This window comes from Carcharodon carcharias, chromosome 31 (genome assembly GCF_017639515.1).
Source record: "Carcharodon carcharias isolate sCarCar2 chromosome 31, sCarCar2.pri, whole genome shotgun sequence".
Lineage (NCBI taxonomy): Eukaryota > Metazoa > Chordata > Chondrichthyes > Lamniformes > Lamnidae > Carcharodon > Carcharodon carcharias.
This window is the reverse complement of record NC_054497.1, coordinates 17,923,457-17,936,478: the sequence shown is the minus strand read 5'-3', so window position 1 is coordinate 17,936,478 and position 13,022 is coordinate 17,923,457. Positions and strand designations below refer to the sequence as shown.

Genomic DNA, 13,022 nt, shown 5'->3' with positions numbered 1-13,022 from the left:
TCCCCCTTATAGCCCTGGCCACTTCCCACAGACTCTTGTTTTGGGGCCTGAGCAAGTGAACCACTTTTTTTCCTCAAGGAACATTATTACTTCTTCCAGTCAGCCTTTTAAATAATTATCAGCTAGGCTATAATTACTAAGGTCCAGGAGTGTCTCTTCAAAAAGTTGTATCTCCCACTTTTAGGATAATACAAAGGGGAGATTCTTAAGCAGCACACTGAAGACTATGTGAGATGTTATATTTTAATAATTTATTTACAAATTTATTAAAGAACTATTCAATATACAATACACTCAAAATTGATAAGTACATTGCAGCATTAAAGATTTATAGTAAGATGGAAGCATAATCTTAGTTCTGATATAAAAGCCAGTAAAAGAGACTAAAAAATAATGCTGCAGATTAAAATATCTCTTAAGATGTCCATCAAATATTTAAAGCAAAAGATTACCTTGAATCTCCTGGTAGCTTTGGCTGTCTGAATGGTAGGACACGAAAAAAACGTTTGTCTAAAGTTTCTAACTCTTCAACAGCCTCAGAAAAATTGGTTTAAGGTTTCCCTTTACTCTTTAATATCTCTGCTTTTCTGGAGAAATCTTTTTTACCCGTCTAAACTGAATTTCATCATCTCCAGCAGCTATGGGTGTTGCCTCTTTGTTTAAACTCCTTTCTTTTGATTATCCCTTATAATCCACTATTATCTAATTGTTGAGGATGGCCTTATTATGTGAACATTGTGAGACTTTATCTGGTCAGTATAGGTTTATGATATTTTCTAATATCAATCCTAATTAATTTCACTTGTTTCTATATTTTCATGATGTGATTTTAGACTTTTAACACAGGAATAGTGATTCTAAAGTTCTTTCCCAGCTCAGTCAGAGGCTACGTTCTTATAGCATCTGCCTTTTGTACAAGGTGTCTGATAATGTTCAATTCTGACTTTTGGAAGCCCACTAGTCTTCCATGATACGTTGAGCTAAATTTTAAGAATGCCTTCTTAATAGGTAGCGACACCAAATCCCGGACTGAACCATCATTAATGTGTGTTATCACCTTTTTTTAAAAATTCCTTTGGTAGTAAATAAAGCATTTAAACTGTGAAAGGATAATCCTTCTCGTTACCTCCTTCCAAAAAAGGCACGAGCACTAGAATTCCAATGAATGATACCAACATAAAGGAATGTTGTCTGTCTTTAATTAAATTTAGAGCTGGTTTTAATTAAGTTCAGTGCTGCCCCTGTATGTGTGTCCAAAAAGCTTCTGGGTAGAATGGCTGTCTGTTAGCTTGTAACCATTTTCTCAATTCTAAAGTATAATGTCATAATTATACATGAATTCTACCAAATATCTATATTTTACCTAACTATCCCCACAGATAATCTCCAAATTTTATCACCGCCTTATAAAAGAAAACCTGTTGACAGAATTTCCTATTTTATTTTGACATTTTAAGAGACGGCTCAGCTGACAGCTCACTGACCTCTGAGTCAGAAGATTATGGGTTAAAGAACCATTCCAGGGGTGATGGGGGTAATGTCACTGGATAAGTAACCCAGAGGCCCGGGCAAGTGTTCTGCGTACATGGGTTCAAGTTCCACCATAGTAGCTGGTGGATTTTAAATTCAATTTATAAAAAATAATTTGGAATTGAAAGCTAGCCTCAGTAACGGTGACAGTAGTCTCATGAAACCATCATCAATTGTCATAAAAATCCATCTGGCTCACTAATGCTCTTTCGGGAAGGAAATCTACCACCCTTACCTAGGCTACATTTGACTCCAGATTCACATTAATCAGATCCATATTAACTGCCCTCTGAAATGGCCTAGCAAGCCATTCAGTGCAAGAACAATTAGGGATGGGCAACAAATGCCGGCCTTGCCAGCGATGCCCACATCCCATGAAAGAATAAATTGAAAAAAAACTTGAGCGCACAATCTGGGCTGTCACTTCTGTGCTGCGCTTTGTAATGTGCTATCTTTCAGATGATTTGCTATGCTGTGAGGCCCTTTTTGCTCTCTCAATGCTGAGAGATCTTTCTCAGCCATCTATTTTGAAGGCAGGATGGCAAGTTCTCTCTGGAGTCCTAGCCAAAGTTTATCACTCAATTAACAGATGATTTGATCATTTCTTTTATTGCTGTTTGTGGAACTTTGCTGTGCACCTATTGGCTGCCATGTTTCCTACAACAGTGGCTACACTTCAAAAGTACTTCAACAACAACAACTTTCGTTTAAGTAGTACCTTTGCTATGCTAAGTGCCCAAGGCACTTCATGAGAACATAAGATTTTGATATTGAGCCGCAAAAGGGAATAATAGGGTAGCTGACCAAAAGCTTGGTCAAAGAGGTATGTTTAGAGGAGCATGTTAAAGGAGGATAGAGAGGCAGAGAGATTTAGGCAGGAATTATGGCCCTTAGAGTCACAGCAGCTGAAGGCACAGCTGCCAGTGCTAGAATGACTTTAATTAAAAAAAAGATGTACAAGAAACTCGGTCTGACTGTAAAGCATTTGGGATGTTCTGTGGTTGTGAAAGGCATGATATAAATGCATGTCTGTATTAAGTTTTAAACTCTTATCGCTATTCCTCAAATCAGTGTCGACAGAACTTTGCCAGACCCAAACTCGGGTATGTGTGAAGATCTTATCTCCCTTAAGTTCCCTTCTCTCCCTCATCCTGTTTTTCAGAGGGTAAAGTCACAGGTTCCAGTCATTCCTCTTATCTCAGCTTTGTGTACCTCCTCAGGACTGTTGTTTCCATCCCTGACAAAATCTATACCTTGCCCTCAATACTGGCCATAATTGCCTGTGATGCTCCAGATAAAATTTCCACATCATTTCCTTTATAACTCTCAATCCTGATTAATATATCCCATTAGTTTAATTGCTTTCTCACCACCAATGAAGACAAAACTTAATGGTTTTAACAATCTATTCAGTAACTTCCATAGACCTTTCCCTGCTTTGTTACCTCAAGCGCACTGCAATTTAGTATGTAAGCTCCAGTCTTGCTGCCTCTACCTAATCTCATGGCTTTATACAGAACCATGTTCAGCTTAATCTTCCAGCTCTCTGCCCATTGATCTAACCCTTCTAGATCTCTCTGGATTATTAACTTTGTTAGCTACTCTACTGCACCCAGCTGTTATCTGCAAACATTAGACAGTATTCCATTCTCTAAGTAGAAAATCCAAAACCAACCCTTGTGAAACTGAACAAAAACAAAAATACCTGGAAAATCTCAGCAGGTCTGACAGCATCTGCAGAGAGGAACACAGTTAACGTTTCGAGTCCATATGACTCTTCAGCAGAACTGAGGGAATATAGAAATGAGGTGAAATATAAGCTGGTAGAAGGGGATGGGACAGGTAAAGCTGGATAGAGGGCCAGTGATAGGTGGAGACAAAGGAGAGATTGCTAAAGATGTCATAGACAAGAGGACAAAGGAGTGTTGATGGTGGTGATATTACCTAAAGAATGTGCTAATGAGGACATGAAGGGTAGCAAGTAGGACAAGCTAGTGGCAGATGGCCCTAGTGGGGGTGAGGTGGGGGAAAGGGATCAGAATGGGCTAAAAGGTGGAGATAAAACAATAGATTGAAATAAATTTAAAAATAGGTGGGAAAAGAAATTTTTTTTTAATTCTAAATTATTGGAAATAGGGGATGGGGATGGAGGAGAGAGTTCATGATCTGAAATTGTTGAACTCAATATTAAGTCCAGAAGGCTGCAAAGTGTCCAGTCGGAAGATGAGGTGCTGTTCCTTCAGCTGTGAAACTGCACTGGTTATTAGTTTCCAGCCTGACAGTTCTCCAAATAGCACCATCCTTTGCTTACCTTTGTCGCACAACTTGTAAACCAGCTGTTATAAGGCACAGTCAAATGCTTTCCAGAATTTGAGAGGCCATATGATTCACCTTGCCTGTGTCCCCTCTATATTAGTAATTCAAAACTAGCCCTCTGTCTTCCTCTACGTCAGATATTTATCCATCTTTTCTCTTAAAATTGCAATCAGCTCAATTCGAGCTGTGATACCTTCTGCATTCCAGATAGTTAAAAATCTGTGGTGCAACAGTACCACTTGCATAGTTTCAGAGCAAGTCATCTAAGGTTGCATAGAAGCAGTGGTTTAAGAAGGCAGCTCACCGCCACCTTCTCAAGGGAAACTAGGGATGGGCAATAAATGCTGGTCTAGCCAGCAAAGCCCACGTTCCTTGAATGAGTTTTAAAAAATAGAAGCTGTTCTAGATTTAAATAGAATCACTTTTAGTTCTTTGTTCTTTGACATTGCGCACTGAAAACTTGCCTAAATTGGTTCGTTGTTTGAAGTGCATTTCCAGTGACTAGGTCAATGCCAAGTGGTCTATCCGGTTTCATTCTTTTTTTGAGCCTTTTGAGACTTTATAGCGGCTTGATAGGCCATTTCAGAGGGCATTGCTGTGGGTCTGGAGTCACATGTAGGCCAGACCAGGTAAGGATGGCAGATTCCCTTCTGCCAAAAGGGTGTTAGTGACAACATTTTACAACAATCGACATTAGACTTTTTAATTCCAGCTTCTTTTATTGGCTTCAGATTCCACCATCTGCCGTGGCTGGATTCAAACCTGGGTCCCCAGAGCATTACCCTGAGTCTCTGATCATTACCTCCCCTTAGAAAAGAGGTATTTCAGTGGACCCCTGCAAGTCTCTATCATAATAAAATTCTGAGATAGCAAGACATGGTTGATATTATTTAAGCACTGAAGCAGCACCACAACCAATATATATTTATCTGATATTAACAATACAGTAACGGTTCACATGCTGCAGCTGAACCATAACCTGTCCTTTCTCCTTGAAATGCTGTGACTGTTTCCCAAATTTGTTTGTTTTCCCGCACCTATAACGCTGCTTTTTGTTTCTCCGATAGCGAGATGCAGATTTTTGAGGAGCTGTTCAGTTTTGCTTGTCCCAAGTTCCTGTCACCGGTGGTGCCAAATTATGACTCCGTCCATCCCAACTACCACAAGGAGCCCTTCCTACAGCAGCTGAAAGTGTTTATGGATGAGGTGCAGCAACAGTCTGTACTGTCCACTATACGTAGGTATGTGAACTTAGAATGCAACAAGATTAAACCATTGCCATCTATTAGTGTGTTTGTAATAACATATAGTGGTACGCAAAAGATCCCATGGCAAGTTACTTTAGATTATCTTATCCCTATGGAACCATTTCCCAACAACAAGTCAACATCGTTTTAGCAATGGAAGAATTAGGGAATGTGTCTCGCCCCCACCCTCGCCCAGGCGCACCCCCCCCACTCGCCCCGGCGTGCGCCCCCTCACCCCGGCTCTCAGTTCAGAATTGAAACCTTGAATTGGGATGACTCAAGACACTATAGGTCACTTGATGAGTCTGGCAAGGCACCCAAAATACACCAATCATTGAATATTCAGTGGGGCATTGCATTAGTTGACTAAAGGGTACACTTAATAACCACCTGAAAATATATTTGTTTTAAATGGCGTTAGTTTTGGGGCCAGTATCATTATGTGCCACTCACTCTTGCATGTTGATTTCTTGCTGGTTGCTAACCGCTTGCAGTTTCTTGAAGCTGTATACCACAATGCCTGTTGTCAAGCTGGCTGGATTTCTCGACATGACTGAGCAGGAGTTCCGCATCAACCTCTTGGTCTTCAAGCACAAGATGAAGAACCTGGTATGGACAAGTGGGATCTCAGCCCTGGATGGCGAATTTCAATCTGCGTCTGAGGTTGACTTCTACATTGATAAGGTGAGTTTTGCCTATGGAAGAGTACTTTTTTTTGTATTCTACCAGTTTCATGTCACTTACTCCACACGTGCTGATGGCCATTTGATACTTCTCCCTTTTCAATTTGTGACCCTAGGGCAAGGGTTCCCAAACCATGGGTCAAGACGCCCGATGGGGCCGCGGGACGAGTGATTGAGATTGTGAGGCTGCAATGGTGATTCTTGCAGGACGGCCCTGTCAGTGGCCCCGAGGCCCTAAAGCACATGGTTTGGAGGCTTGAACTCTAAGGGCTCATTGCAGTCTGCCAGACTGTTTGGGAAAAAAAGCATTCTCCCATGCCCTGCTCAGCAGCTCCCATTGCCCACTCAATAACTCTTTTTCCCCACCCACTTCCTGCTCAACAACAACCCTCCCCCACTCTCTGGGCTGCACCAACTTTTAAAAATTAAATGTGGTTGCAGTGGGAACAAGCTTGGGAGCACCACCCTAGGGTATGAGGCCCTAGTGTATGTACCACAGTCAGTGGTTGCCCTGGCTGACACACAACAAACTGGGAATTGAACTTGAGCCTTTGGAGTGTATGCAGTAAATTACCAGACCTTGTCTTTACCCGTAATGGAACAATTTGAATTTCTGTTTAAAACTTGTTTTCACTATTGATTCAGGACATGATCCACATTGCAGACACCAAAGTGGCCCGACGATATGGTGACTTCTTCATCAGGCAGATTCACAAATTTGAAGAGGTGAGGCGAAGTGTTTTATTCTTCACGCACTGATTTCATTAAGCCCTTTCTAGGTAAAAGAGTGACACCATGGAATGCGGACCTATCTTGACTGTGCTCCTGAATCTGACTTTTTACCAAAAGGCGAAACTCATTGAACTGTGTAATATGGAGGTTCACCAAGTGTTAAATGGAGAGTGACTCTCTCTGGCTACCTTTCAGCAGGATTGTCAGTTGAGTCAGTTGAATACTTTCAAAGAACAAAGAAAAGTACAGCACAAGAACAGGCCCTTCGGCCCTCCAAGCCTGCGCCAATCATATTGCCCGTCAACTAAAACATTTTGCACTTCCAGGGTCCGTATCCCTCTATTCCCATCCTATTCATGTATTTGTCAAGCTGCCTCTTAAACACTACTATTGTACCTGCTTCTACCACCTCCTCAGGCAGCAAATTCCAGACACTCACTACCCTCTGCATAAAAAACTTGCCCCGCACATCTCCTCTAAAGTTTTCTCCTCTCATCTTAAATCTATGTCCCCTAATAATTGACTCTTCCACCCTGGGAAAAAGCTTCTGACCATCTACTCTGTCCATGCCGCTCTTAATTTTGTAAACTTCTATCAAGTTGCCCCTCAATCTCCATCACTGTAGTGAGAACAATCCGAGTTTCTCCAACCTCTCCTCATAGCTAATAACCTCCAGACCAGGCAGCATCCTGGTAAACCTGCTCTACACCCTCTCCATCCCCTCCATATCCTTCTGGTAATGTGGCGACCAGAATTGCACGCAATATTCCAAGTGTAGCCTAACCAAGGTTCTATACAGCTGCAGCATGACTTCCCAGCTTTTATACTCAATACCCCTGCCAATGAAGGCAAGCATGCCATATGCCTTCCTGACTACCTTATCCACCTGCGTTGCCACTTTCAGTGACCTGTGGACCTGTACACCCAGATCCCTCTGCCCATCCTGGGAACCGGGATTGAGGAATATGTCGTAACAAATCTTCAACAGGGGGAGATGGCGATTATAGTGGTCACGTCACTGGACTGATAATCCAGAGGCCAGGCTAATGCCCTGAGGAGCATCCACAGCAGCCGGTGGAATTTAACTTCAATTAATAAATCTGGAATTGAAAGCTATTGAAAATAGTGGCGACCATGAAATTATCATCAATTGTCATAAAAACCCATCTGGTTCACTCGTGTCCTTGAGGGAAGGAAATCTGCCACCCTTACCCGCTTTGGCCTATATGAGACTCCAGATCCACAGCAATGTGGTTGACTCTTAGCTGTTTTCTCCAGTGCCCTAACAAGCCACTCAGTTCAAGGGCAGTTAGGGATGGACAACACATGCTGGACTTGCCAGGGGCACCCACATCCCATGAAAGAATGAAAAAAAAGGCAACATATTATCCAAGTGTTTGAAGTGCCATTTGTATAGTAAACATTGGAAATGCGTTAAAGATTCTTCACTGATACAGAAATCTTACCCTTGTGGTCATTTATCATTTTATTCTGGGGAATTTTTGTTTCCGCAATGCTGGAGATTGGTGAACCTAATCGGATATAGTGCAGTAACATGCCTCAGTCTGAGAAGGATCTCCTTTCATCGTACCATGTAAAGTTTTTCTATTCCCTCAACCTCATGGCCTCTTGACTGGGCCACCTTGTATGTGGTGGAGTTGCATCCATTGGGTTTGGGTTGAGAACCACCTCTTCAAAGTAGGTCTCCCGAAAATCAGCAGAGAGAGAGAGGTTTTCATTTTCCAGGGGAGTTGAAGAAAATCTAATAATCAAAGTGTTTGGGAAAATGTATTAATTTTTAATATATTAACTGTATATTTGTCCCACAGAAATAAGGCTTTGCAAGGTGTTAAAGGCATAAAGAGAAAGATAGGTAGTCATTTCATGCTGGTTTCTTTTGCCTGGAGCTGGAATTTTACCAGTGACCATCAGTCTGCAAAGATCCCTCACCAATTGCAATAGAGGGACAGACCAGCTTATTCACAACTCTGCTTGAACAGCAGATTAATATATATTGTGCATTACAGAACTCTGACTGCTATAAAAGAGACCTGCTCATGGTGGACTTGCCTCGTCAGGCCAGAATGTTTAACGCAAGTTTGTTTTTATCTTGTAGCTCAACAGAAGCTTGAAGAAAATCAACCCCCGATAATGTACCTACAGCAGCAAACGGTCAACCAAAAAAGTTGCTGCTTCTCCAAGAGCACAGTGATGGATGGTTGCCGTGCAAGTTGTCCTGATGTAACTAGGGCTTTTTGATATCTGAACGGCTAGGTGCGTTGCTTGGTTAAATGTGGTCGAGAGATCAGTTTTAAAAGCATCCAAGCTCAAAATCTACCACTTACACCTTGGTAACAAAATCATTTGCCTTCTGTTTTATAATATATACAGCACATATTCTTCGCCTACCTTTTGCTCAATGTGAGCTGATACAGGCAATTTGCAGAGGATGATGTGATACTGAAGAGGAAAATTTCCAGTCTTCTGAATTAATTGATACCGGAACATTCATAAAAGCAAAAAGCCTGCGAGTTCAGGCTGTATGTATTATAAAATAATAACTGGTTACTGTTATTACAAATCCTTGGTTAATGATGCATTCCTAATTCAACTAGCACCTCACTAGTTGAATTCACACCCTCTGGTGTTCTGTGTGAATACAGATAATGAACACACACTGAAGGGTGTTGCTCCCCATCTCTTAAATTAAATTTCAAGTGAATCCGCACCTAATGGAACGAGGTGTCACAGTCCAGTTATTTTGGATAATTGGTTACAAGTTAGCTATCTACAAAACTCCTGCCTCTGTAACTCATCTATGACTGATTTCATGTCCATTGGCTATCTGCATGTGTTTGGATATCAGATGTAATACCAGGCCTTTCAATTAAAATGTACTTGCTGTCTCCTGCCTTGTTATCTTCATTCAAGGATATTGTTAACAGCATGAATATTTCCTACAGCTGATTGTTGGGGGAGAACCAAGAACGTGCAACAAAAGCAGTCCAGCCAATGTTTGGATAAAAAGAGAAACTAAAAGTATGGAATAATAAAAACAAGTCTGTAAGCATGTGAGTGCAACACTTTGTATTTGGGATTGGTCTTCAGTGGCTTTGAGTGTCTGTGGAGGTCGAAGAGTATTTTTGCCCCATTGGTTCTGAGTTTTCCTCTGGATTTTTGCCTTCGGAAGGGAACTTCTGTGTTCTAATGTAACAGCACCTCCACGGATACATTGAAAAATATGGCAGGCCCTTTTCCACGCTGATACCTCGCAAAGCTTGATGCTTACAGGAACAGGAGAAGGCTATTTAGTCTCGAGCCTGTACTACCATTCAGTGAGATCGTAGCTGACCTGGATTTAACTCCACGTATCAATCTTTGTCCCCCAAATCCCTCAGTACCTTTGGTTAACAAAAATATATCAATCTCAGGTTTAAATTAACAATTGATCGAGCATCAATTGCCGTTTTCAGACAAGAGTTAACATAACGTAAGAAAGATGAGCAGGGGAAGACAATACAGGTTGTCAAGCCTGCTCCGCCATTCCAGTAAGCAAGCACAAAGATAGCAGATCGAAACAGTGTACGAGTTTGGGAATTTGGTGAGTGAGGGAATTCGGTGCAGTGAGGGAGTAGGTGCTGTTCTGACTTCTTACAAAAGAGGAGTGGGCTGAGAGAGGGAGCCAGAGACCATGAGTGGGATGTGAGAGTTGAAGCCAAGAAACAGAGAGTGCTTGGTGATTTTAAGTTTTTTTTTCTCTGAACAGGGGAAGTAGTTTAAACTGGGGCGATATAAATATTGCTTAAAGTTATAGCTTAACTAGTTAATTCACTTATAACCTCAGATAATCATTTGAGTTATATTTCTAAACTTAATTAGTCCAATAAAGCAATATAGATGGCTGGGAAGGAGATGTGTTGCAGCTGTGGAGTATGGGATCCGGTGGATACCTGTGTGATCTACGGCAACCACATCTGCAGCTTGACGAAATGTTTTCTCTCAGAGGGCCATTAATCTGTGGAATTCTCTACCCAAGAAAGGTAGCAGAGGCTGGGCCATTGAATAAGTTCAAGGCAGAGTTAGATAGTTTTTTGATTGACAAGGGAGTCTAGGATTAGGAATTGGAGTTGAGGCCACAATCAGATCAGCCATGATTTTATTGAATGGCAGGTTTGAGGGACTGAACGGCCTACTCCTAATTCTTGTGTTCAATAGGATCATTGTTGGTACACTACTATGCCATCTGGAAATACTTATACTGGAGCTCTGCAACACACGTGTGGAAGGACTTCTAACCTCCAGGCCAGCACCATTGGTGCCATCAGTTACAGTGTTAATCAATTTATTTGAACCCCACTTTCCTGCCCATTCTCATGCCCTTGATTCCCTGAGAGAACAAAAGTCTTTCAATCCCAGCCTGAAATATATTCAATGATGGCTCATCCACAATCCCCTGGGGTAGAGTATTCCAAATATTCAGAACCCTTTGAGTGAAGAAATTTCTCATCAGTCCTAAATGATCATTGATGGATTTTTGTTTAGGAAGATTAACAATCTTAGTTTTGAAAGTTTCAATTGGCCCAAAGTCCACAGTTTTTTGTGGGAGAAGGGTTCCAGAGTTCTGTTACCCCTCTATGTGGAGATTTGCATCCTGATTTCAGTTCTGCATAGCCTCAATCTTCTATATTCAAGGAAATACAATTAAGATATCTGGGCAAGTGAAATAACTTATGGGACTAGAATATCTGAAACATAGATGCCAAGAAAACAGTTTAAAACTAAATGGATTATTGTTTATTGCAAGGGGAATGGAATATTAAAGTACAGGGTGTTGGTGAGACCACGTCTGGAGTACTGTGTACAGTCTTGGTCTCATTTAAGGAATGATATAATGTATTAGAAGCATTTTAAAGAAAGTTCACTCAGCTGCTACCTGGGATGTGGGGGGGGGGGGGGGGGGGGGGGGGGGGGTGTTGGTGATACCTGGGATGTGGGGGTGGGGGGGGTGGGGTGTTGGTGATACCTGGGATGTGGGGGGGGGGGTGCGGGGGGGGGTGTTGGTGATACCTGGGATGTGGGGGTGGGGGGGGGGGGGTTGGGGGGTGGGGTGTTGGTGATACCTGGGATGTGGGGGGGGGGGGGGGGTGGGGGGTGGGGTGTTGGTGATACCTGGGATGTGGGGGTGGGGGGTGGGGGGTGGGCTGTTGGTGATACCTGGGATGTGGGGGTGGGGGGTGGGCTGTTGGTGATACCTGGGATGTGGGGGTGGGGGGGGTGGTGGGGGGTGGGGTGTTGGTGATACCTGGGATGTGGGGGTGGGGGGTGGGGTGTTGGTGATACCTGGGATGTGGGGGTGGGGGGTGGGGTGTTGGTGATACCTGGGATGTGGGGGTGGGGGTGGGGGGTGGGGTGTTGGTGATACCTGGGATGTGGGGGTGGGGGGTGGGGTGTTGGTGATACCTGGGATGTGGGGGTGGGGGGTGGGGTGTTGGTGATACCTGGGATGTGGGGGTGGGGAGGTGGGGTGTTGGTGATACCTGGGATGTGGGGGTGGGGGGGGTGGGGGGTGGGGTGTTGGTGATACCTGGGATGTGGGGGTGGGGGGTGGGGTGTTGGTGATACCTGGGATGTGGGGGTGGGGGGTGGGGTGTTGGTGATACCTGGGATGTGGGGGTGGGGGGTGGGGGTGGGGGGTGGGGTGTTGGTGATACCTGGGATGTGGGGGTGGGGGGTGGGGTGGGGTGTTGGTGAGGGTTATCCTTATGAGGAAAGATTGGACAGACTTGGTCTGTATCTATTGGGGTTTAGAAGATTGAGAGGTGATCTTATTGTTAGAAGATCCTGAGGGAACTTGACAGGGTGGATGCTGAACAGATGTTTCCCCTTGTGGAAGAGACTAGAACTAGGGGACAACATTTAAAAATAGAGGTCTCCCATTTAAGATAGAGATGAGAATTTTTTTCTCTGAGGGTCATAAATCTTTGGAATTCTCTTCCCCGTAAGAGCAGAGGAGGCAGGGTCATTGAAGAATTTTAAGACAGAGGTAGATAGATTGTTGACTAGCAATAGTTAAAGGTTATCAGGGTAGGTGGAATGTGGAGTTGCACCCACAACCAGATCAGCTATGATCTCATTGAATGGCGAAGCAAACTCAAGGGCGGCCTACTCTCCTAATTCATACGCTCGTATAAAGAAAATCAGAATGGGATTAAATGGTTCAGATCTCCTTACTGATGACAGGTTGTTGATTAGGACAAAAATCAGGGATCATATTTAGATTTTGCAAATTGAGACATTTCTGTCCATAAATCACATTTTCAGCTGATGACTTCAGAAAGAGAGAGAGGAAAACCTATTATACACTGCCTTTCACATCTGCAGGATGTTTCAAAGCCTGTTGCAGCCAGTGAAGTACTTTTGAAATGTGGCAGCTGATTTGTGCAGGGCAAAACCCAGCAAACAGCAATGAGCTGCTTGAACAGTTAATCTGCTTTTAGTGCTAAGGACAGAGAAA

The 13,022-nt window shown here is 43.1% G+C and overlaps 1 protein-coding gene across 1 annotated transcript in view; it reads left to right on the top strand.

Annotated features, from left to right (window-relative positions):
• LOC121271663 (eukaryotic translation initiation factor 3, subunit 6 interacting protein) overlaps window positions 1–9,414 on the top strand; it is a 36,960-nt gene extending 27,546 nt beyond the window's left edge. The window contains exons 12-15 of the mRNA XM_041177784.1: window positions 4,914–5,087; window positions 5,588–5,777; window positions 6,422–6,502; window positions 8,625–9,414. Coding sequence (XP_041033718.1) covers window positions 4,914–5,087; window positions 5,588–5,777; window positions 6,422–6,502; window positions 8,625–8,660 — 481 coding nt within the window. The 3' untranslated portion in view covers window positions 8,661–9,414. The remainder of the gene's footprint in view (window positions 1–4,913; window positions 5,088–5,587; window positions 5,778–6,421; window positions 6,503–8,624) is intronic.
• The last annotated feature ends 3,608 nt before the right edge of the window (window positions 9,415–13,022 follow it).